We start from the raw sequence: 23,475 nt of genomic DNA, 5'->3' as shown, positions 1-23,475 counted from the left end.
CAGGCAAACCTGAAGATAGCGGCAATTCTCCGGTGGGGGGCGGAGACGCTCCCTGCCCGACTCTCCGCCCCCTCCGTGATAGGCAATGGGACCAGCCAACCGACGCTGCGGGCTCGGAACGCACTCTCCAATCAGCACCTGTGGCGGAGAGGTGGGCGTGCGCACTGGCGGGGCAGGTGGGCTAGGCTGTGCCGGGTTGCGAAGGGGGAGCATAACGTCGGGTCGGGTCAGCGGGCGCTGCAGTAGTCGCCGCAGCGGCGATGGGAGCGGTGGGGACTAGGCGGCGGCGGCGGCGGCAAGAGGAACAGGGGCTGGTACAAGAGCAGCGGCTGGGGGCGGCCAGCAGCAGCAGTAACGGCAGCAGCCGCCGCCGTCGCCAGTAAGCGCGGACGGTACCTGAGGGGACAATCCACCGGCCGGCCCTCGAAGCCGCGCTCAGGTCCCGCCGCAGTCGGCGGCGGGGGATGGGCAGGCGGCGACGGTCCCGCCTGCCGAGGGTTGTCCCCTGCCGGTCCTGGCCCTGAGCTGGACCCCAGCCCTCCGCCTGAAATCCCCGCGTCCGCCACGGCCCAGGTAGGACACACCCCCCGCACCCCTAGGGCGCCCCGGGTGGCCCCGGCCCCGCCCTCCCCCAATCCTGACCCCCTTCCTCGGGCCGCAGCCCTAGCGGAGTGGCCGCGCCTGGCGAGGAGGAGAAGGGCACCCGGGGCTCGTAGGTCGCTGCCCACGCCCCGGACTTCTGCCAGACCCAGTCACTTTCCAGCTCGGAGACGGTTCTGGTTCTGCCCCATTTCCCCGAAGGCGCCTGCCGCGTCTCCCCCCTCCCCGAGGCTTCGGGTGTCTTCGCCGAACTTGGAGGGTCATGAAGCTTGATTCTGTTTCTCTCTCTGGGTGACCCACATATCGCTGAGACTCATTCCTCTCCGGGTGCCGGAACCTGGGTGCACCGAGGGTTCTTAGGAATTAGCAGTGCGCCTTTCCCAGCCCGCCCGACTGTCATGGAAGGGGGCATAGGACCGGGGAGTCTTGTCTGCTGTGTTGCAATGAGGAGGAAGGCCCGGGACTTTCTGGTACTTAGGTGCTGAAGTAATGAGCCGAGGGATTTGTTCGTCACTTGCTTCGACAAAGATGATGATGTTGACACCGTGGGATGCTGTGGGAGGGACAAAAGACTCCACACATTCATACTGTCAAATCAGAGAAGTAAATCAGCCGTTGTTGTGCAAGGGTACTTTATCTTACAGGGAAGTTAATTTCGATTCAGTCGTGGTTGCGTTGGAGATAAAATGACATTGAGTTGTACTCTGCTTTGAATTAAAGTTGATAGGTGGCAGCAATACTGGAATTAACTCTTCTCTCACCTAGCTTTACAAATTTGTTCCTTCTTGGAGGAACACTAAAGAGAACAGTTTTATTGTAACCTTTTAATGATGTAAAGGTGTTTTCTTATTCAGTAGAAATTCTCTGTGTGTGCCTGGGTGTGTGTGTGGGTGTGGCTGTGAATGGGCCCAGGTCATATACACCGAGGATCCACTCTGTTTTCTTACAGTGTTGATTCTGAGCCCTTCATAACAGTTGCGTTGGTATCTGCACACTGATTTGCCAGGTAGACCAGGAAGATGTTTCTGCTGTTTTTCTTTCAGACAAACGGAATAGAGTAGCATTTATTTAGTTGGGGAAAAGGGGGAGTGATTTATAGAGCAGAGTGAGTGCTGTGTGTTGCTTCCCCTCCTCCCCTTTTTTTAAAGAAGCAGTAATGGTGGTAAATACAATGTAATATGACAAATGTTGAAAATTGCTTTTATTTATTTATTTTTTTGAAATTGTATTTATTTATTTGAAGGGCAGTGTTACAGAGAGAGGAAGAGAGTGGTCTTCCATCCCCTGGTTTACTTCCCAAAGGGCCACATTTGGACCAGCCTATAACTTCATCCAGGTCCCCCATGTGGATTGCAAGGGTTCAAGTACTTGTGCCATCTTCCACTGCTTTTTAATTTTTTTTTTAAGATTTATTTATTTGAAAGTCAGAGTTACACAGAGAGAGGAGAGGCAGAGAGAGAGAGAGATCTTCCATCTGCTGGTTCTCTCCCCAGTTGGCCACAACAGCCGGAGCTGCACACATCTGAAGCCAGGAGCCAGGAGCTTCTTTGGGGTCTCCCACGTGGGTGCAGGGGCCCAAGGACTTGGGCCATCTTCCATTGCTTTCCCAGGCCATAGCAGAGACAAAGAGCTGGACTGGAAGTGTAGCAGCTGGGACTCGAACCAGCGCCCATATCGGGGGTCGGCGCTTCAGGCCAGGGTGTTAACCCACTTTGCCATAGCGCCGGCCCCTCCACTGCTTTCCTAGGTGAATTAGCAGGGAGCTGGTCAGAAGTGGAGAAAGCAGGACTTGAACTGGAGCTCATAGGGAATGCTGGCATTGCAGGCAGCAACTTAACCTGCTGCACCACAGCCCTGCCCCTGAATAGCTGTTCTTTTTTTTTTTTTTTTTTTTTTTTTTTGACAGGCAGAGTGGACAGTGAGAGAGAGAGAGAGACAGAGAGAAAGGTCTTCCTTTACCGTTGGTTCACCCTCCAATGGCCGCCGCAGCCAGCGCGCTGTGGCCGGCACACCGCGCTGATCCGAAGGCAGGAGCCAGGTGCTTCTCCTGGTCTCCCATGCGGGTGCAGGGCCCAAGCACTTGGGCCATCCTCCACTGCACTCCCTGGCCACAGCAGAGGGCTGGCCTGGAAGAGGGGCAACTGGGACAGAATCCGGCGCCCCAACTGGTACTAGAACCCGGTGTGCCGGCGCCGCAAGGCGGAGGATTAGCCTAGTGAGCTGCAGCGCCAGCCACTGAATAGCTGTTCTTAAATCTAAAAAGAAAAAAAAAGTTTCATTGTGTATACTTGGATGGTATTTGAGGTATACTGTAATCTATTCAAATTGGGAACATATTGAAATGAATCTTTAATTTAGAAGCTTATGTGTTTCTTGTGTGATACATTTTCATCAAGGTACTAAAAGGGATGTTTGGGAACATGGCTATAGAGGAAAGTTTCTCTAATATTTTTCTCTCAGTAATATCAGGAAAATTTTTTCCTGTTCTAGTTTTAGACATGTAAAGAAATCGAAGTCTACAGCTTCATCAATTTCATTATAGTATCAAATTAAACAAATTTGCTCATTAATAGAGGGCTGACTAAAAATATAACTTGTACTATAGTTGATAGATAATTCAGTGAATTTTCTATTATTATGTATGTCTTCAGATATTTGTGTCTTTTTAAAAACTTTGTTACTTCAAGAAAGCTTCATAAAGTTAGAACTCATTTGTTTTAGCAAATTGAACTCAATTATATAATGCTTCAGATATTAAATAAAATGTTAGAAGTGAAATTTGTTTACTTTAGACAGTGTTCAAGGGTATTTTACATCTAAAATACATTAAAATATGATAGTGAAACTTTGTTGGTTTTTTCAAAGTAAGTACTCCAGAGCTGAGTTATCTATTATTATGGAATTTAAATTTAGCTTTATGGGGCAGGCAATGCTTCATACACTTTACAACTAATATATAAACAAATTGATTTCAACTCATGAGAGACACTGAGTTGGAATCACCCAACTAGGACACTTTCAGATTCTTAATCTTCAGAAACTATGAGATAATAAATGTTTGCTCTTTCAAAAAATATGTAATAAGAGAAGATGTTTAATGATCATTGTAGAACTAGGGGAGGCTGGATTGACTAGCAAAATAAAATAGCCTTTGAAAACTGGTAGAAAACAGTTTCCTTCCTTCTTCACTTTTATTTGTTTATTATTTGAGATGTGGGGAGAGACAGAGAAACTCAGAGAGATCCCTTATCTTCTGGTTCATTCAGATGCCCCTAATAGGCAGAGGTCTGAAACTGGGAACTGGGAATTCACTTTGGGTCTCCCTTATGGGTTATGAGGATGCAACCTCCTGACCTATCACCAGCTGTCTCCCAAGGTGTGCACCAGTAGGAAGCTGGAATCAGAAGCTGTATTCTGTAAACCCAGTATTCCAGAGTAGGATGTGGGCTTCTCCAGTGGCATCTTAACTGCTAGGCCTTCCACTTTTAAAAAATAGCTCCTATAGGAAACATTGCTTAAAGAAAAGCTTTATTTATTTGAAGGGGAAAGAGAGACAGATGAACTACTGATTCAATCTCTACATGCTTGGCAACAGCTGGGGCTGGGTAAGGCCAAAGCAGAAGCCTGTAGCTCAATCCGGGGCTCCCATGTGGGTGGCAGGGACCCAGTTACTTGAAGCATCACTTGTACTCCCAGGATATACATTTTTAAAAAATCTGAATGGCAGAGAGAGAGAGATATCTTCTGTGCACTGGTTTGCCCCTCAAATGACTGCAATGACCAGGGCTGGGCCAGGCCATAGCCAAGTCTCTGATGTGGTGGCATGGGCCCAAGTACTTGGTCCATCATCTGTTTTCCCAGATATAGTTAGCAGGAAGCTGGATCGCAAACAGAGCAGCCAGGACTGGAACCTGGCACTCTAATATGGGGTGCCCCCATTAGAAAACTCAGCTTAAACTGCTGTACCAAAGGCAGCATTCCCCTCCCCCCCTTCCCTCACCAATTCTGTATGCAAGGATGTACATTAGTAGGAAGTTGGAATTGGAAATGAGTGGGGACTCACACCCAGGCTTTCCAATATGGGATGTGAGTGATGTCTTAACTGCTATGCCACAGTATCCCCAGAATTTCTTTTATAGATACGTGGCAAACAGCTTTTTAAGTTTGAGGCCATGTTTCTCAAAATTACTCTAGTTGTGTATTTTTTTGTTCCTTGAGAAACACTCAAAATATAGCTGGAGCTATTTTTGCTTATTTGCTTTGATTTTTTTTAATTGATAATGTGGAATATCTTCAATATTTATAGATTTTTGAAGTTAAACACATTTTATGTTATTTTACTTCTTTGCTATCTTTTTTGGGTTATCCAGCATATTGTAAACAGTAGTGATGGTAGTGATAGTTTTTTCCTCCAGGCCTCAGTGAGTAGAATCTTTTGTGCTGAAAATACTCAGTGCCTTCAAGTTAAATATCGTATTTCTATATTTGATAAAAGAACCTTTAAGTTCATATGAGAAAGTTGAGTTTTTTCGGGCTAAATTTTGATAAGTATAACATATATTACCACTCAAAAATAGTTTTAGTCCTGATTACATTCTGGTGATCCTTGATTATAAATTTAAAATACAGATTGAAATTGTATGAGTATATCCATAATGTGAATATCTGTTTTTTCAGAAAATTTCATCTTCTAAGTAGATGGTTTTTAAAAAAATGTATTCGTGTATTTGAGAGGCAGATAGAGAGTGCCTTTATGTTGATTCAGTCCCCAAATACCATCAACAACCAAGGCTGGCCTGGGCTGAAGCCAGGAGCTTAAAACTCAATATTGGTCTCTCATATATATATGGCAGAAACCCAATTATTGGAGCCGTTACCACTGCCTCGCAGAGTCTGTATTGGTAGGAAGCTGGAGTGAGGAGCTAGAACCAGGTATTTAACTCAGGTACTCTGATTTGGGATGCTGGCATCTTAACCACTCAGCCTAATGCTTGCCCTTAAACACATGATGTTTAAATGGACTTCTTGCTGTATTTTAATTTATGTTATATGACTTTAAACATGATTGTTCTCTTTGTAGTTATTATTTTATACACTTTTGATAGTTAATGTAGTATACTAAGAAAATTTTTGTGAACATCTTAGTTTTCTTCCTATGATTTGTTTTTTAAACTTTGGATATAAGCTCTCTGGTACTTTTGAGACGTTATAGTTGCTTATTGTTGTATTATAGGGATTTATTTTCATTTCAATCAGGGGAATGCTTTACAGGGTAAAATATGAACTGTTCTTTGAAAAGAATCTGGGGTATAGTAGTGTTTTCTGAAGAATCGGGGTAGAGAGTAGCTTATTGGCTTCCTTTGGCAAATTATGAAGATTTACCCTGTTTTAAGAATCATTATTTGGCCGGTGCTGCAGCTCAATAGGCTAATCCTCCACCTTGCGGCGCCAGTACTCCAGGTTCTAGTCCTGGTCGGGGCGCCAGATTCTGTCCCGGTTGCTCCTCTTCCAGGCCAGCTCTCTGCTGTGGCCTGGGGGTGCGCTTCTTGGGCCCTGCACCCCATGGGAGACCAGGATAAGCACCTGGCTCCTGCCTTCGGATCAGCGCAGTGCGCCGGCCGCAGCGCGCCGGCCGCGGTGGCCATTGGAGGGTGAACCAACGGCAAGGGAAGACCTTTCTCTCTGTCTCTCTCTCTCACTGTCCACTCTGCCTGTCAAAAATAAATAAATAAAAATAAAAAAAACATTATTTAACAGAGAATTTATATCTTTTTTTTTTTTTTAATTATTCATTTACTTGAAAGTTAGAGTTACACAGAGAGAGGAGAGGCAGAAAGAGAGGTCTTGCATCTGCTGGATCATTCCCCAGTTGGCCGCAATGGCCGGAGCTGCACCGATTCGGAGCCAGAAGCTTCTTCTGGGTCTCCCACGTGGGTGCAGGGGCCCAAGGACTTGGGCCATCTTCTACTGCTTTCCCAGGCCACAGCAGAGAGTTGGATCAGAAGTGGAGCAGCCGGGTCTTGAACCGGTGCCCATGTGCGATGCCAGCGTTTCAGGCCAGGGCATTAACCTGCTGCACCACAGCGCCGGCCCCAGAGAATTTATATCTTTATTGACATTAATAGTCATTGTTTTTTAATGTTTGAATTAAAAACTTGTTTGCCATTATGTCTGTTTTTACCAAAATACTGTTGTTATTAATATTTTTTTACCTCTTGTTCAGAGTTTCAAAGTAATTACCTTAAAAAGTGAGGTAACATTGTTTCTCTTTTCTTATTCTACATGTATAATCTAACTACTATATTTATCTGACATATAGCTTTTTTTTTTTTTTTTAAACAGGCAGAGTTAGACAGTAAGAGAGAGAGATAGAGAGAAAGGTCTTCCTTCCATTGGTTCACCCCCCAAATGACCACTACGGCCGGCACGCTGTGCTGATCAGAAGCCAGGAGCCAGGTGCTTCCTCCTGGTCTCCCATGTGGGTGCAGGGCCCAAGCACTTGGGCCATCCTCCACTGCCTTCCCAGACCACAGCAGAGAGCTGGACTAGAAGAGGAGCAACCCGGACAGAACTGGTGCCCCAACCAGGACTAGAACCCGGAGTACCGGCGCCACAGGCGGAGGATTAGCCTAGTGAGTCATGGTGCCGGCCACATATAGCTTTTTAAAAAATGCCTATTTATTTTCTTGTACTTGAAAGAGTAAGAGAGAGCGAGAGTGAGAGAACTTCTACCCACCATTTCACTTTCCAGATGCCTACAAAAGCTAAGGCTGGGCCATTCTAGAGGCAGGAGTGTATAACTCCATCTAAGTCTCTTTTTTTTTTTTTTTTTTTTTTTGACAGGCAGAGTGGACAGTGAGAGAGAGAGAGACAGAGAGAAAGGTCTTCCTTTGCCGTTGGTTCACCCTCCAATGGCCGCCGCTGCAGCCGGCGCACCGCGCCGATCCGATGGCAGGAGCCAGGATCCAGGTGCTTTTCCTGGTCTCCCATGGGGTGCAGGGCCCAAGCACCTGGGCCATCCTCCACTGCACTCCCTGGCCATAGCAGAGAGCTGGCCTGGAAGAGGGGCAACCGGGACAGAATCCGGCGCCCCAACCGGGTCTAGAACCCGGTGTGCCGGCGCCGCAAGGTGTTTTTTTTTTTTTTTTTTGTTTTTTGTTTTTTTTTTTTTCATCTAAGTCTCTTTCACAAATGACAGGAGCCTAAGGACTTGAGCCATCATCTGCTGCATTCCAGGATGCATTAATAGGAAGCTGGATCAGAGGAAGAGTAGCCTGGACTCTGACATGAGTGGCAGCTTAACGTACTGCTCTGAAATGCCCACCCCTAACATTAAAAAATTTTTGATATGTATTGTGTATTTCTGATGGAGTTTAAAGTCCTCTGTATTTTTACTCCATCTATGAAGTGCCTCAGTTTCTAAGGTATCAAAAAAAATATTTTATTAACAACTTTCATTTGGATAGAATAAAACTTTTTTTAAAAAAAAGATTTATTTATTTGAGAGGCAGAGTTGCAGAGAGAGAGAAGGAGAGACAGAGAGAGGTCTTCTATTAACTGGTTCACTCTCCAAATGGCAACAACAGCACTGCAGACAGAGGCTTAACCTACTATGCCACAGTGCCAGACCTATACCCTCATTTTTTTTTGTTGTTAAATTTTATTTATTTGAAAGGCAGAATTACAGAGATAGGTAGAGCCAGAGGGAGAGAGGGGTCTTCCATCTGCTGGTTCACTCCCCAATTGGCCACAATGGCCAAAGCTGAGCTGATCCTAAGCCAGGAGCCAGGACCTTTCTCTGGGTCTCCCATGTGGGTGCAGGGGCCCGAGTCCTTGGGCCATCTTCCACTGCTTTCTCAGGCCATAGCAGAGAGCTGGATCGGAAATGGAGCAGCTGGGACTCAAACCCGTGCCCATATGGGATGCCAGTGCTGCAGGCCAGGGCTTTAACCTGCTGCGCCACAGCACCGGCCCCATAACCTCATTTTTAGAAAGGCAATTATTTTGAAACTACACAGAGAAATAAGACAGTATAAAATATTACAAGAACATTTTGGTAAAAACAGACATAAAGCAAGTTTTCTAATTTAGACATTAAACAATAATGAATCTAAGGTCTGGTGTTGTGGTGTAGAGTGTGAAGCTGCTGCCTGCGACGCCAGCATCCCATATGGGTGCCAATTTGAGATCTGGCTGCTCTGCTTCCAATCCAGTTCTCTGAAAATGCACCTGAGAAGGTAGTGGAAGATGATCCAAGTCCTTGGGCCCCTGCATCCACATGGGAGACACTTGAAAGACATTCTTGGCTCCTGTCTTCCATTGGGCCCAGCCCGAGCCATTGCATCCATTTGGGAAGTAAACCAGCAGATGGAAGATCATTCTCCCCCTCTCTCTCTCTAACTCTGACTTTCAAATAAATAAATAAATCTTAAAAAAATGATTCTCAATAAGATAGAGCTGAAGGGTAGAAAAATAGGAAAAACTGAATGAACAAAGAGAAAAAAAATGAAATTTGATTTTAAGAAATCATCTGGAGGGGGCAGGTATGTGGCACAGTAGTTAAGACACCACTTGGGTTGCCTGCATCCTGAATCAGAGTGCCTGGTTTGAGTCCTGGATCTCCCTCCTGCTTCTCATTCAGCCTCCTGCTAATGACACCCTAAGAGGAAGCAGTGATGGCTTATGGACTTGGGGCCCTGCCACTTAAATGGGAGATCTGGATTGAATTCTAGAATCCTGGCTTTGGCATGGCCTGGCCCTTGCTATTGCAGGCCTTTGGGGAACGAACTGACAGATGGAAGATTGATCTCTCTCTCTCTCTGTCACTTTGCCTTTCAAATGAAATTAAATAATCTAGGGGTAAAATTACATGGTAAGTGGGGCAGGTGTTTGGCACAGAGGTTAAGATGCCACTTGTAGGCTGGCATTGTGGCCATTGTGGCCATCTGGGGAGTGCATTAGCAGATGGATGATCTCTGTGTCTCCCCCCCACCCCTCTAACTTTCAAATAAATAATTCTTTAAAAAAGATGCTACTTGCAATGGCCATATCCCATATCCCATATCGGAATGTCTGGGTTTGAGTCCTGGCTCCACTTCCGATTCTAGATTCCTGTTGATGTGCACCATGAGAGGCAGAAGGTGATGGCTCAAGTAGTTGGATCTCTGCCACCAATGTGGGATACTAAGATTGAGTTCCTGGCTTCTGACTTTGGTCTAGCCCAGCACTGGCTATCAAGGGCATTTGAGGAATGAACTAGGGGTGGGAGATCTCTCTGTGTTTCTCTCTCTGCCTTTCAAATAAAGAAAATAAATAAAATATAATAAGCAAAACATTATGTGGCAGATGGGAAACTAGATCAGGACTTCATTTCTGCTGGACTTCCTTAGTACTTAAAAAATTCAACTACCCAAGACAAATACAGCCCACTTTTTAACTTCCTTAATTCCATAAATGAAAGTATCACCACTTAATCAGACACCCAAGCTCAAAAATATCAAATTTTTTATATCTCCTGGTTTCTTCTAGTTCTACTTGTACAAACCCTCTTTTTTTCTGTTTACACTTCTTCCACCTTAACTCAGCTTTTCTGAACCTTTGAACTACTGCAGTAGTCACATCTGTTCATTCATTAAATACTTGTTAAGTATCTACCATGTTACTGTGTTAGAGGTCAGATTCATCAGTGAACAAAACATATATAAGCTCCTCACTTTTTGAACTTACAATATAGTAGAAGACATTTGTGGAACAGGAATTAAAAGTGTTCCAAGCATTATGAAGGGAAAAATGCAGACATGTACATATAATAGATAGACCCAGGGGCCAGCGCTGTGGCATAGTGGGTAAAGCTGCCTCCTGCAATGCCAGCATCCCATATGGGCACCAGTTCAAGTCCTGGCTGCTCCACTTCCTATCCAACTCTCTGCTATGGCCTGGGAAACATGGCCCAAGTCCTTGGGCCCCTGCACCAGTGTGGGAGACCCGGAGGAAGCTCCTAGCTCCTGGCTCCTGGCTTCGGATCCATGCAGTTCCAGCCGTTGTGGCCAACTGGGAAGTGAACCAACAGGTTGGAAGATCTCTCTCTCTCTCTCTCCCTCTCTCTAACTCTGACTTTCAAGTAAAATAAATAAATCTTTTAAAAAATAGATAAACCCAACAGTCAAGAGATGGGCTCAGGGAAGAAGTTTCTTTTGTTTGTTCTACATACAGTTTGTTCTACATACTCTATCAAATTTAGAGTTTAGTGGATATATTACAGGTAGAAGTAGTTAAATAATTTAAATGTTTTTATATTAAAAAATTAATAAAACTAAGTTTTTACACACAAATCCTAAAACAGCTTAGACACATCCTTTCAGAATACCAGGCTGTTGTGAAAAGGTTTGTCCTGAAGAGTCCACTTCTTCCTTCATTGTGGGTTTCTACTTTGGGTTTTTCCAGGCTTCAGTTGCTTGAGTATTGATAGAGTTCCTTTGTTATATTTCACACTCTCTGAACCATCAGAAGCAAGGATGGGCCCGGTGCCATGGTGCAGTGGGTTAATCCTCTGCCTGCGGTGCTGCCATCCCATATGGGCGCCGGTTCGTGTCCTGGCTGCTCCTGTTCCAATCCAGCTCTCTGCTGTGGCCTGGGAAAGCAGTACAAGATGGCCCAGGTTCTTGGGCCCCTGCACCCGCAAGGGAGACTGGAAAGAAGCTCCTGGCTCCTGGCTTCGGATTGGCGCAGTGAACCAACAGATGGAAGACCTTTCTCTCTGCCTCTCCCTCTCACTGTAACTCTACCTCTCAAATTAAAAAAAAAAAAAAAAAAAAAAGAAGCTAGGACTAGGTGTTACCAGTAGTGAGGCTGTATATGGTTACAAGAAAAAATGTTCCAGTAGTTACAGTGTCTGTGTAACTAGGATCTAGCAGCTTATAGGTGATTCATTAAATGTGCAAGTAATTAAGCTATAATTTGAACTGAATATCTTTGTAAGTTGAAAAGATATTTTTTTTTAATTTTTTTTTTTTGACAGGCAGAGTGGACAGTGAGAGAGAGAGACAGAGAGAAAGGTCTTCCTTTGCCGTTGGTTCACCCTCCAATGGCCACCGCGGCCAGCGCGCTGCGGCCGGCGCACCGCGCTGATCCGATGGCAGGAGCCAGGAGCCAGGTGCTTTTCCTGGTCTCCCATGGGGTGCAGGGCCCAAGCACCTGGGCCATCCTCCACTGCACTCCCTGGCCACAGCAGAGAGCTGGCCTGGAAGAGGGGCAACCGGGACAGAATCCGGTGCCCCGACCGGGACTAGAACCCTGTGTGCCGGCGCCGCTAGGCGGAGGATTAGCCTAGTGAGCCGCGGCGCCGGCCGAAAAGATATGTTTTTAAACCAAAAAGTATATATACCGTATCATGCACTGAAACCTAATTTTTATTTTAGAGAATAAAATTATTATATCTGCTACTTTTTTAAAAAAAATTTATTTAGTTTGAAAGAGTTACAGAGAGAGGGAGATAGAGACAGATCTTCTGTCCACTGGATCACTCCCTAGATGGCTGCAACAGCTAGCACTGGACCAGGCTGGAGCCAGGAGCTTTACCTCGGTCTCCCACGTTGGTGGCAGGGACCCAAACACGTAGGCCATCTTCTGCTGCTTTTTCTGGGCTGTTAGCAGGGAGCTGGACTGGAAGTGGAGCAGTGGGGACATGAATCATTACCCATGTGGGATGTCAGCGTCACACATGGCAGCATTACCCGCTTTACCACAACTCCGTTCCCTATCTACTACCTCTTTTTTTTTTTTAAAAGATTTTCCTATCTACTACTTCTTAATAAATATTTACTAAACAAATTAATATAAACTGCTTATTATGCATCCATATGATGTTTGAATTTATTCTGGTTTCTCCTGTGACTTATCATAGGACTTTAGATAACTTGACTTCTCTTTGCCTATTTTTGTTTTTTAAAGGAAAGTTAATATACTTAAAATCTTTTTACAATGAAAGTCTATTTTTTTCTTTGTCTACTGAGAGAGTCATAACATAAAACTTTATTTGATTGGTTTGGTTACAGTAGGTTTTCTCAAGAATAATATAGCTTAGAGTTTTCCAAACAATCTGACCATACAAATTGCACAGTATTTTCTATAAGGGGAGAATTTGTTTCTGTGTTGTTAGCTTTGTCGTCAGGGAGGGGAGAACTACATTGTTTACACTTTATTCTGTTGTTAGTAATTGTAACCATACTGACTACTAACGTTTCTCTTCACTTTAAAAATAAGATCTGTTTTATTTGAAAGGCAGAAATAGGTATGTAGGTAGAGGCAGAGAGAGATCTCCCATCCAGTGCTTCCTTCCCCAAATGCCTGCAACAGCCATGACTGGGTCAACCGGAAACTAGGACTTTGGGGCTCAATCTAGGTCTCCCATGTGGGTGTCAGGGACCTGAGAATTTGAGCCATCACCTGCTTCCCCCAATTTGGACACTAGCAGGAAGCTAGAATTGAAAGCAGAGCTGGAAGTTGAAACTAGGCACTCCAACATGAGATATAGGAATCCCAAGTGATCTCTTCATTATTATGCCAAATGCCTGCCCCCTCTTCATTTTTAAGAGATATTTAACTTGATTGGATCTATTTATTGAGCTGGGAGAGATTCCATGCTGCTATAAATATAGTTTAGAATGGGAGGCCAGTGTTGTGGCATAGCAAGTTAAGCTACCTTTGATACCGGCATCCAATATGGCTGTAGGTTTGAGTCCCGGCTGTTCTACTCCCAATCCAGCTCCTTGCTAATGCACCTGGTAAAGCAGTAGAAGATGGCCCAAGTACTTGGGCCTCTGCCATCCATGTAGGACACTGGTTGAAGCTCCTGGTTTCTCATGGCCATTTGAAAAGTAAATCAGTGATGGAGGATATCTCACCCTTCCCAACCCCCCATAAACCAGCCTTTCAAATAAATAATGAATCTTTAAAAAAAAATAGTTTAGAATGAACAGTTGAGTTGTTAGAATTAGTATCAAATCTTTCTCTCTTTTTATTTACTTTTTTTTTTAAAAGATTATTTATTTATTATTTAAAAGGCAGAGTTACAGAGAAAGAGGGAGAGAGGAGGTCTTCCATCCTCTGGTTTGCTCCCCAGTGGCTACAATGGCTGGAGCTGGGCTGATCCGAAGCCAGGAGTCAGGAGCCACAAGCTTCTTCTGGGTCTCCCACATGGGTGCAGAGGCCCAAGTACTTGGGCTCTCTTCTGCTTTCCTAGGCTGTAGCAGAGAGCTGGATCAGAAGTGGAGCAACTGGGATGCGAACTGGTACCCATATGGGATGCTGGCACTGCAGGTGGTGGCTTTACCTGCTATGCCACAGCACTGCCCCCTTTATTGATTCTTTTTTTTTTTTTTTTTTTTTTTTTGACAGGCAGAATTAGAGAGAGAGACAGAGAGAAAGGTCTTCCTTCCGTTGATTCACGCCCCAAATGGCCGCTTTGGCCGGTGCGCTGCGCCGATCAGGAGCCAGGTGCAGGACTCCCATGTGGGTGCAGGGCCCAAGCACTTGGGCCATCCTCCACTGCCTTCCCAGGGCACAGCAGAGAGCAGGACTGAAAGAGGAGCAACTGGGACAGAATCCGGAGCCCCAACTGGGACTAGAACCTGGAGTACCAGAGCCGCAGGTGGAGGATTAGCCTAGTGAGCCATGGCGCCGGCCCTTCATTGATTATTTAGAGGGGCTTTTGCTAAGACAAATGGGGAAAAATGAAAACACCATATCCCACTGGATTTTTCTATTGTTTACATATTAGATATCTTGAAAAGCTTAGCTATTGTATAGTCTTTATAAATTTGTGTATATATCCATCTTGCTTTATTTTAAAATATAACAATTTATATAATTTGATAGTGTAAAAAATGTAGTATTTTGATTTTTAGAATTTACCACTGTGCATCTCACTACATTTTTATCAAGTTTTAGAATATATGTATATAAATCAGGCATTCTGAATACTGTTTACATAATAGATCATGATTACTTTGAAAGTATCTCATCTTTTGCTTTGATAATAGGAGGTATTTGGTGAATAATTTTTATCAAATTTGGAAATGTGATTTAGGCGTACTTTTTTCTAAGCATGGGATCTCCCTGAGCCTTATAGGTGTATCCAGAAAGTAAAACAATGTTTTAAAGGTAGAGAGAAACATTTCTTCTTTTCTAAAGATTTATTTAAGAGGCAGAGTTAGAGAGAGAGGTCTTTCTTCCACTGGTTCACTCCTCAAATGGCTGAAATGGCTAGAGCTGGGCTGATCTGAAGCCAGGAGCCAGGAGCTTCTTCTGGGTCTCCCATGTGGGTACAGGAGCCGCAGCACTTGGGCCATCTTGTACTGCTTTCCCAGACTGCTGGCAGAGAGCTGGTTCAGAAGAGGAGCAGCTGGGATGTGAACTGATGCCCATATGGAATGCTGGTACTGCAGATGGAGGCTTAACCTACTATGCCACAGTGCCAGTCCAAGAGAAACATTTCAGGACAATATGTTTACTCTTTTATACAGTAAAAAAAAAATATTACAGAATAAAAGTATAAATAACCTTTTTATTAATCTCCTTTTGGGACTCCAGTAACATATACAGGGTACTTCACAAAGTTCATGGAAGACTGGAATTAAAGAAAAGCTTTATTTTGGGGCAAAATATTTTTGAAATCCTTGCAGTTTTTTTAGTTTCATTTTCCATGAAGTTTTTGAAATCTCTCAGGTGTTAGGCCTTTTGATATTATCTCAGCTCATTGATGCTGTGTTCATTTTTTTTGTTTGTTTCATTTTGGATAGTTTCTTTTTTATTTTATTAATTCCTGATACACTTCTATAATATTTTCCACGGAGTAACTTCTGGCTTTATCCATTTCAAAACTGGCTCCTCCTTTATATCTGGGGCCCAGTGCCACTGGACATGTTTGTGTCATGATGTGCTCTCTTGTCTAGAAGTCAGCAAGGTTGACCATAGTAATCTTCTTGGGAAACCTTCAGATCCTGGACCCAAGAGCACAATGAGTTGGGAGAGTAGTCTTGGATTCGTGGGTCACAGGAGGCAGGAATGAAGAATGGCAAAGATGAAGAGATGTGTTTGGAAGAATGGGTGCAGAGCCTCCATCCATTATCTGGGCATAACCCCTTCTAGGAATCTCTATGTGTTCAGGTATTTGGAAGCTTCTAATAGTTTTTTAAATTTGTTATTTGTTTTTCTGCTTTGGTTAATCTGGCATTAATCCCATCTAGCATATTTTTCAAAGTATTTTTCATCTCAGATACATTTTTTTCTTTTCAAGATTTATTTATTTATTTATTTGAAAGGCAGAGTTACAGAGAAAGAGAAAGAGGGATATTCCATCTGCTGATTCACTCCCCAAATGGCTGGAGCTGGGCCAGTCTGAAGCCAGAGACCAGAAGATTCTTCTGGGTCTCCCATGTGGGTGCAGGGGCCCAACGTCTTGGGCTATCCTTTGCTGCTTTTCCAGGTGCATTAGCACGGAGCTGGATCAGAAGTGGAGCAGGGCCCATCACAGCGGGTTAAACCTCCACCTGCAGTGCTGGCATCCCATATGGGCACCAGTTCAAGACCTGGCTGCTCCACTTCTGATCTAGCTCTCTGCTATGACCTGAGAAAGCAGCAGAGAATGGCCCAAGTCATTGGACCCCTGCACCCATGTGGTGACTTAGAAGAAGCTCCTGGCTCCTAGCTTTAGAACAGCTCAAGCTCCGGCCATTGCAGCCATTTGGGGAGTGAACCAGTGGATGGAAGACCTCTCTCTCTGTCTCTGCCTCCCTCTGTAACTCTGTATTTCAAACAAAATCTTAAAAGAAAAACAAAAAGAAGTGGAGCAGCCAGGATGTGAACTGGCGCCCATAGGTAATGCAAGGAGCTGCTTTATCTGCTACACTACAGTGCCGGCCCTATCAGATGTGTACTTTTAGTGTTCAGAAACTCAATTTTTAAATTTTTCTTTCCTTCTTGAGTTTGTAGTTTTCTCTACCTTTTTGAATGTATTGATTATTTTTGTAATAGCTGCTTTAAAGTCCTAACCTGCAAGTTTTACCATCTGCACTTTTTCGAGGTCTGGTTAGTATTTCTTCTTGTTTGCATCCCTGGTAATTTTTGTTTGGGTACCAGACATTGTGATTTTACATGGTTATGTACTGGATTTGAGGATGGGGAGTTGTGTGTGTGTATGCTCCTTTAAATATTTTTGAGTTTTTTTTTTTTAATTTTTAATTTTTCTGACAGGCAGAGTGGACAGTGAGAGAGAGACAGAGAGAAAGGTCTTCCTTTTGCCATTGATTCACCCTCCAATGGCCGCCGCGGCCGGCGCGCTGCAGCCGGCGCATCGTGCTGATCCGAAGCCAGGAGCCAGGTGCTTCTCCTGGCCTCCCCTGTGGGTGCAGGGCCCAAGCACTTGGGCCATCCTCCACTGCACTCCCGGGACACAGCAGAGAGCTGGCCTGGAAGAGGGGCAACCGGGGCAGAATCCGGAGCCCCAACTGGGACTAGAACCTAGTGTGCCGGCGCCGCAAGGCAGAGGATTAGCCTATTGATCCGCGGCGCTGGCCTTGAGTTTTGTTTTGTGATAGTTGTTTTATATGTTGAAGGCCTTGGAAGTGTGAAGGTCATTTTCACTCTTGCTGGTGGTCATATGAACTGTTCACAGCCCTGTATAAGCATCAAGGATTGTTCTGCCTGCCACCTCCCAGGGGTTCTTTCCCTGGCCTTGACTTAGGGATACATGTACTGATCAGTACTCCTCCAAAGACTCCAGGGGATCCCTCTGTGAAATACAGAGTTTCCTGTCTCCTCTCTAGTATTCTGTTCTATGAACTTTAGTTTATTTGACCTTTCCAAACCTTTGAATTCTGTCTCCTTATCATTGAGACCTCTGGGGTCTGTTTGGGTTCCTTGTTTCTGTGGTGTTTCATGGAGTAAGCTAGAGTAGTCATAGAGCTCTTTTCATTTATTTGCCTTCTCTCATGGAACTCTGTCCTTTACGGCTTGTTGTGCCTGACCACTGTTTCATATATCTGTTTTTCTAGTTCTTTAAGGTAAGAGGGTAAATCCAGAATCTGTTACTTTATTTTGGCTAGGAGCTGAAGTGGTCTTACAGGTATATTTAAATCTTAAACAAAAAGCCGGCGCCGTGGCTCAATAGGCTAATCCTCCGCCTTGCGGCGCCGGCACACCAGGTTCTAGTCCCGGTCGGGGCGCTGGATTCTTTCCCGGTTTCCCCTCTTCCAGGCCAGCTTTCTGCTGTGGCCCAGGAGTGCAGTGGAGGATGGCCCAAGTGCTTGGGCCCTGCACCCGCATGGGAGACCAGGAGAAGCACCTGGCTCCTGCCTTTGGATCAGCACAGTGCGCCGGCCGCAGTGTGCCGGCCGCGGTGGCCATTGGAGGGTGAACCAATGGCAAAAGGAAGACCTTTCTCTCTGTCTCTCTCTCTCTCACTGTCCACTCTGCCTGTCCAAAAAAAAAAAAAAAAAAACTAAAACAAAGAGGAGTCATATTTCACACTTAATGCTGTCACTAGAAGTGTGCATGTATTATATGTATATAACCAAAATGTAATTTCAAATATATTTTCCTTACCTTTGAACACATCATAAGCTTTTTTGGTGATTAATTCTAGCATTGTAGATTGAGATTAAAATCATATATTAAAAATACCTTTCTGATATTTTTCTGTTAAGGAACATAATTATCTCGTATAAACTAGATGTGACACTTATAAAACTGCTGTTTAGTGAATTATTGAGCTCCCACCCAAGATGCAGGTAAACATTGCTTGAGCCTATGTAGAAAATAACAACAGTCTTGTAACTGACTTACTTTCCACTTACATTATATCATCCATCTACTCTGATGTCCTTCAGTGGCTCATTCCTTACCTAGAAACAAAAAGATGTCCATCTTCTTAGCTTGATTTGTACATCTGAACTCAGTTTTCCTTTCAGGCCTATGTATTCTTTCTTCCAATAAGAACTCTCTTGCTTTTTTAATCATTCATTTTTCCATGAACTTGAATGTTACCCTCATTTCCTCTCTGTACCTTGCTTACCTCCTCAGCCAGTTAGCTTTTTGCCTTGAAACAAGCCAGCCCAAAATTTAGAGGCTAAAACAATCATTGTTTAGTACTATTCTGTGAGTTGACTGGGCTCAGCTGAATAGTTCTTTTGGTCTTGTCTGGGCTTGCTTATGTGAGGCAGTAAGCTGACTTGGGTTTCTTCTCATGTGTTTGTGTTCCATAACCAGCCAAAGAGGATAAGATTCGTGCATACATGCTTTTCAGTCTTCTGTATTACAGAGGGCATTGTGGCACAGTGAATTAAGTGGTTGCTTGGGTATCTCACATCCCAGTTTGGAGTGCAGGTTTGAGTACCACCTGCTCTGCCTCTGATCCAGCTTCCTGCCAACATATTCTGGGAGGCAGCAGATGATGGCTCCAGTGCTTGGGTCCCTGCCACACATGTGGGAGGCCTGGTTGGAGTTCCTGTTTCCTGAATTCAGCCTGACTCAGCCCCAGCTGTTGTGGGCATTTGGGGGAATAAACCAGCAGATGGAAAATACTTTTCTCTTTTCCTTTCTCTCTGCCTTTCAAGTAGATGAAAATAAATAATTTTGTCTTGGAAAAAGAGTGTTTTGGAAATAATTGTTCAACTTTCTCTTCCCTTAACTTGATTGGAAACTCATTGAGGTTTGGAAAACTGTGTGTTATAGTTGTTCTACTTGTCTGTGTAATAATGGCAATTTATTGAATGAGTATATTTGAATTTTTAAGTTAATTATTTGCTGGAAGACTACTTAGTTTCATGCAGCTGTAACATTTATTGAAGGATATTTTTGTAGTAGGTGTTATGCTAGGTCCTAAGAATATAAAGAAGGGAATTGAATGAGTAGATATTCTTGACCTCAAAAATTGAGAGGCTGGCGCCGCAGCTCAATAGGCTAATCCTCCGCCTACGGCGCCGGCACACCAGGTTCTAGTCCTGGTCGGGGCGCCGGATTCTGTCTCGGTTGCCTCTCTTCCAGGCCAGCTCTCTGCTGTGGCCAGGGAGTGCAGTGGAGGATGGTCCAAGTCCTTTGTCCCTGCACCCGCATGGGAGACCAGGAGAAGCACCTGGCTCCTAGCTTCGGATCGGCGCGGTGCGCCAGCTGCAGCGCGCTGGCCGCGGTGGCCATTGGAGGTGAACCAACGGTAAAGGAAGACCTTTCTCTCTGTCTCTCTCTCTCACTGTCCACTCTGCCTGTCAAAAAAAAAAAAAAAAAAAAATTGAGAGTGTTAGTAAGAAATTAGAAATTGCTTGTGTACTTGTAATTACCGTTTCTTTACTCTGAACCTAGATTTAGACACGATGCTCAACTCACATGTTAACTAACTTTTTTAAATTACCTATTTTATTTATTTGAAAGGCAGAGAGGGAGTAGGTAAGGGAAGAGAGAGAGAGAGAATCTTCTCCTGTTTGCTGATTCACTCCTCAAATTCATGCAATAGCCAAGGCAGGGCCGGGCCAAAACCAGGAGCTGGGAACTCACTTCCAATTCCCACTTAGGTGGCTGCTACTTGAGACATCACATGCTGCCTCCAAGAGTACACATTAACAGTTAACTGGAATCAAGAGCAGACCTGGTTCTCAAACCCAAGCTCTGCGATTCAGGACACAGCAACATCAAGTGGCATCTTAACTGCTATACCAAATACCTGCCCCTATTCTTTTTTTTTTGGACAGGTAGAGTTAGACAGTGAGAGAGAGAGTCAGAGAGAAAGGTCTTCCCTCCGTTGGTTCACCCTCCGAAAGGCTGCCACGGCTGGCGCTGCACCGATCCGAAGCCAGGTGATTCTTCCTGGTCTCCTACTCGGGTGCAGGGGCCCAAGTACTAGGACCATCCTCTACTGCCTTCCTGTGCCACAGCAAGAGCTGGACTGGAAGAGGAGCAACTGGGACTAGAACCCGGCGCCCATATGGGATGCCGGCACCGAAGGTGGAGGATTAACCAAGTGAGCCTCAGCGCTGGCCCCAGTTGCCCCTATTCTTGTAATTTTTGTGCTAATCTTGTTCTTACTTTTCTTTATCTACTATGTATATTTGCATACCTTAATGTAGTATAGTTTTGTTTATTTTAAAATTTTATGTAAAAGGATACTGTGTGAATTCTTTTGATTTTTTTCAGTGTTGTTTCTGAGATTCATTCATACAGATCAGTGTAGCAGTAGTTTCTTCCATGTGATAGAATGATGTCCCCCAAAGATGGTCATATCCTAATCCCTGAAACCTGTGAATATGTTAGCTTTATGTGACAGAAGGGATTTTGCAGATGTGGTTAAATTAAGGCTATTGAGGGGAAATGTGTCCCTCTTGATCATCCAGGTGGGTCCAGTGTAATCACAAGGGTTCTCATAATAGGGGAACTTATTTATTTATTTAATTTTTTAAAAGGTTATATTTATTTAAGAGGTAGAATTACACACAGAGAGAGGGAGAGACAGTGAGAGGTCTTCCATCTGCTGGTTCACTCCCCAAATGGCCGCAATGGCTGGAGCTGGGCCGATACGAAGCCTGGAGCCAGGAGCTTCTTCCAGGCTTCCCATGCGTGTGCAGGGGCCCAAGCATTTGAGCCATCCTCCACTGTTTTCCCAGGCCATAGCAGAGAGCTGGACTGGAAGAAGAGCAGACAGGACCTGAACTGGTACCATATGGAATGCTGGTGCTGCAGGCAGAGGATTAACCACAACGCCAGCCCCAGCTTATTTATTTTGTCAGAAATAAGGAGGTATGATAGCGGAAGCAAGGGACAAAAAGGGCTCGGGCGGGAGTAGGGGTGGGGAAGAGACAGAGATTTGATGATGCTATGCTACTGACTTTGACCATAGAGGGGAGAATGGGGCCATGAGCCGAAGAATTAAGACAGCTTCTAGGAGCAGGAAAAAGCAAGGAAAAGGATTCTGTCCTAGAGCCTTCAGAAGGAACATAGCCCTGCTTAACATGTTGATTAGAGCCCAGTATAAGCCTAGATTTCTGATCTCTAGAACTGTAAGATTATGAATACTTGCTGTTTTGTCACTTAATTTGTCCAACTTGTATGACAATTGCAGGAAATGAAGGTGTGAATTTATCCATTCTTGTTGGATGCTCAAGGTGGTTGCACTTTTTGGGTTTTATAGATACCATAACTTTGAGTTGTCTTGTCTCTTAGTACATGTTGGAGAATTTCAAGGATATATACATAGAAGAAAAGTTGCTGGGTCACAGTGTATGCATATTTTCAGCTTTACTTTATAACAGAATTATTTTCAAAGTATATCTGTACCAGTAGTGTTGTACAACAGTCCTCACTTTTTTATTTTTTAGTTATTTATTTGATATTAGCTATGTTAATGCTTCCTTTATGTAGGTGGGTACTCAAAATTTGCTTCGTTTCGGAGTAATTGGAAACTAACTTGTACTCTTCAATCTAGAGATAAGACAGTAGTTGGCATTGATTTCCTTTTATTCCCTTTTTGATGAACTAATTCTTCTGTTACCTTTAAAAGCAAATTGTAACATGCAAATACTGTAATTTGTAATTGTAGTTACAGAGTTATCATTTTTCTCTTGCTGCCAAAAACATTATTTATAGATTTATTTATTTGAAAGGCAGAGTTACAGAGAGAGAAGGAGAGAGAGAGAGAGATCTTCCATCTACTGGTTCACTCCCCAGATGGCCCCAATGGCCAGTACTGGGCCAGGCCAAAACCAGGAGCCATGAGCTACTTCTGGATCTCCCAGAGATGGGTAGCAGGGGTCCAGACACTTGGGCCATTTTCTTTCCACTGCCTTTTCCAGGCCATTAGCAGGGAGCTGGATGGGAAGTGGAGCAGCTGGGACATGAACCAGTGCCCATAAGGGATGCTCGCATTGCAGATGGCAGCCTAAACCACTATGCCACAACACTGGCTCCTGATAAAAACATTTTCATATGAGTTTGATAAGTATTGTGTCATTAGCTTCAATTTGGGGCATCCATTATAATTTCCATTTATTAGTATTCAAATAGTATAGGGATTGCTTTGGAATATGACTATGAATGTGACTTTTTCTACTGTTGGCTGAGAAACATACAAAGGGTGAGCTTTGGCCTAGCAATTAAGACTCAGATTAAGACACTTGTGTCCACATCAGAGTACCTGGGTTTAGTATCCAGCTCTGGCTCCTGATTCCATCTTCCTGCCAGTGCAGACCCTGGGAGGCAGCAGTGATGGCTTAAGTGGTTGGGTTTCTGCATCCATGTGGGAGATCGAGATTCCAGAGTTCCCAGCATCCAGCTTCAGATCCAAGCAGAACTGTTTCAGGCATTTGGGGAGTGAATCAGTGAATGGGAGCTCTGTCTCTCTTTGCCTCCCAAATAAACAAACAAACAAATGGAAACATGCAAAATAACCTATGTTAAGACTGCCATTTATGAGGGTTATTCAAAAAAGTCACAAAAATGGATTAAAAGATGCTTATTTTGGTGCCTAAAAAATCAAAATCTGTGTATATTTTTTCATAATATGCATTTTCATGAACTTTTAAAAAGATTTTTTAAAAAGATTTATTTATTTGAAAGTCAGAGTTATACAGAGAGAGGAGAGGCAAAGAGAGAAAGAGAGGTCCTCCATCCAATGATTCACTCCCCAGTTGGCCGCAACGGCTGGAACTGCACCAGTCCGAAGCCAGGAGTGAAGAACTTCTTCTGGGTCTCCCATGCAGGTGCAGGGAACCAAGGACTTGGGCCTTCTTCAACTGCTTTCCCAGGCCACAGCTGAGAGCTGGATCGGAAGTGGAGCAGCTGGGTCTCGAACTGGTGCCCATATGGGATGCCGGTGCTTCAGGCCAGGGTGTTAAC

At 44.2% G+C, this 23,475-nt stretch overlaps 1 protein-coding gene across 8 annotated transcripts in view; it reads left to right on the top strand.

The window, feature by feature from the left end:
- The first annotated feature begins 1 nt into the window (after position 1).
- Positions 2-23,475, top strand: part of TTBK2 (tau tubulin kinase 2) — a 163,891-nt gene continuing 140,417 nt past the window's right edge. For 2 of the 8 annotated variants that reach the window (XM_051822032.2, XM_051822031.2), the window contains exon 1: positions 2-151. In XM_051822032.2, the coding sequence (XP_051677992.1) occupies positions 86-151 (66 nt within the window). In that variant the 5' untranslated portion in view covers positions 2-85. Of the gene's footprint in view, positions 152-436; positions 574-23,475 lie in introns of those variants that run through there. The other 6 variants (XM_008269118.4, XM_008269122.4, XM_070054078.1 and 3 more) reach the window with 6 other exon arrangements.

This window comes from Oryctolagus cuniculus, chromosome 12 (assembly GCF_964237555.1).
Source record: "Oryctolagus cuniculus chromosome 12, mOryCun1.1, whole genome shotgun sequence".
In the NCBI taxonomy this organism is placed as follows: domain Eukaryota; kingdom Metazoa; phylum Chordata; class Mammalia; order Lagomorpha; family Leporidae; genus Oryctolagus; species Oryctolagus cuniculus.
Note: the sequence above shows the minus strand (reverse complement) of the source record. Positions and strands in the feature narration are given on the sequence as shown.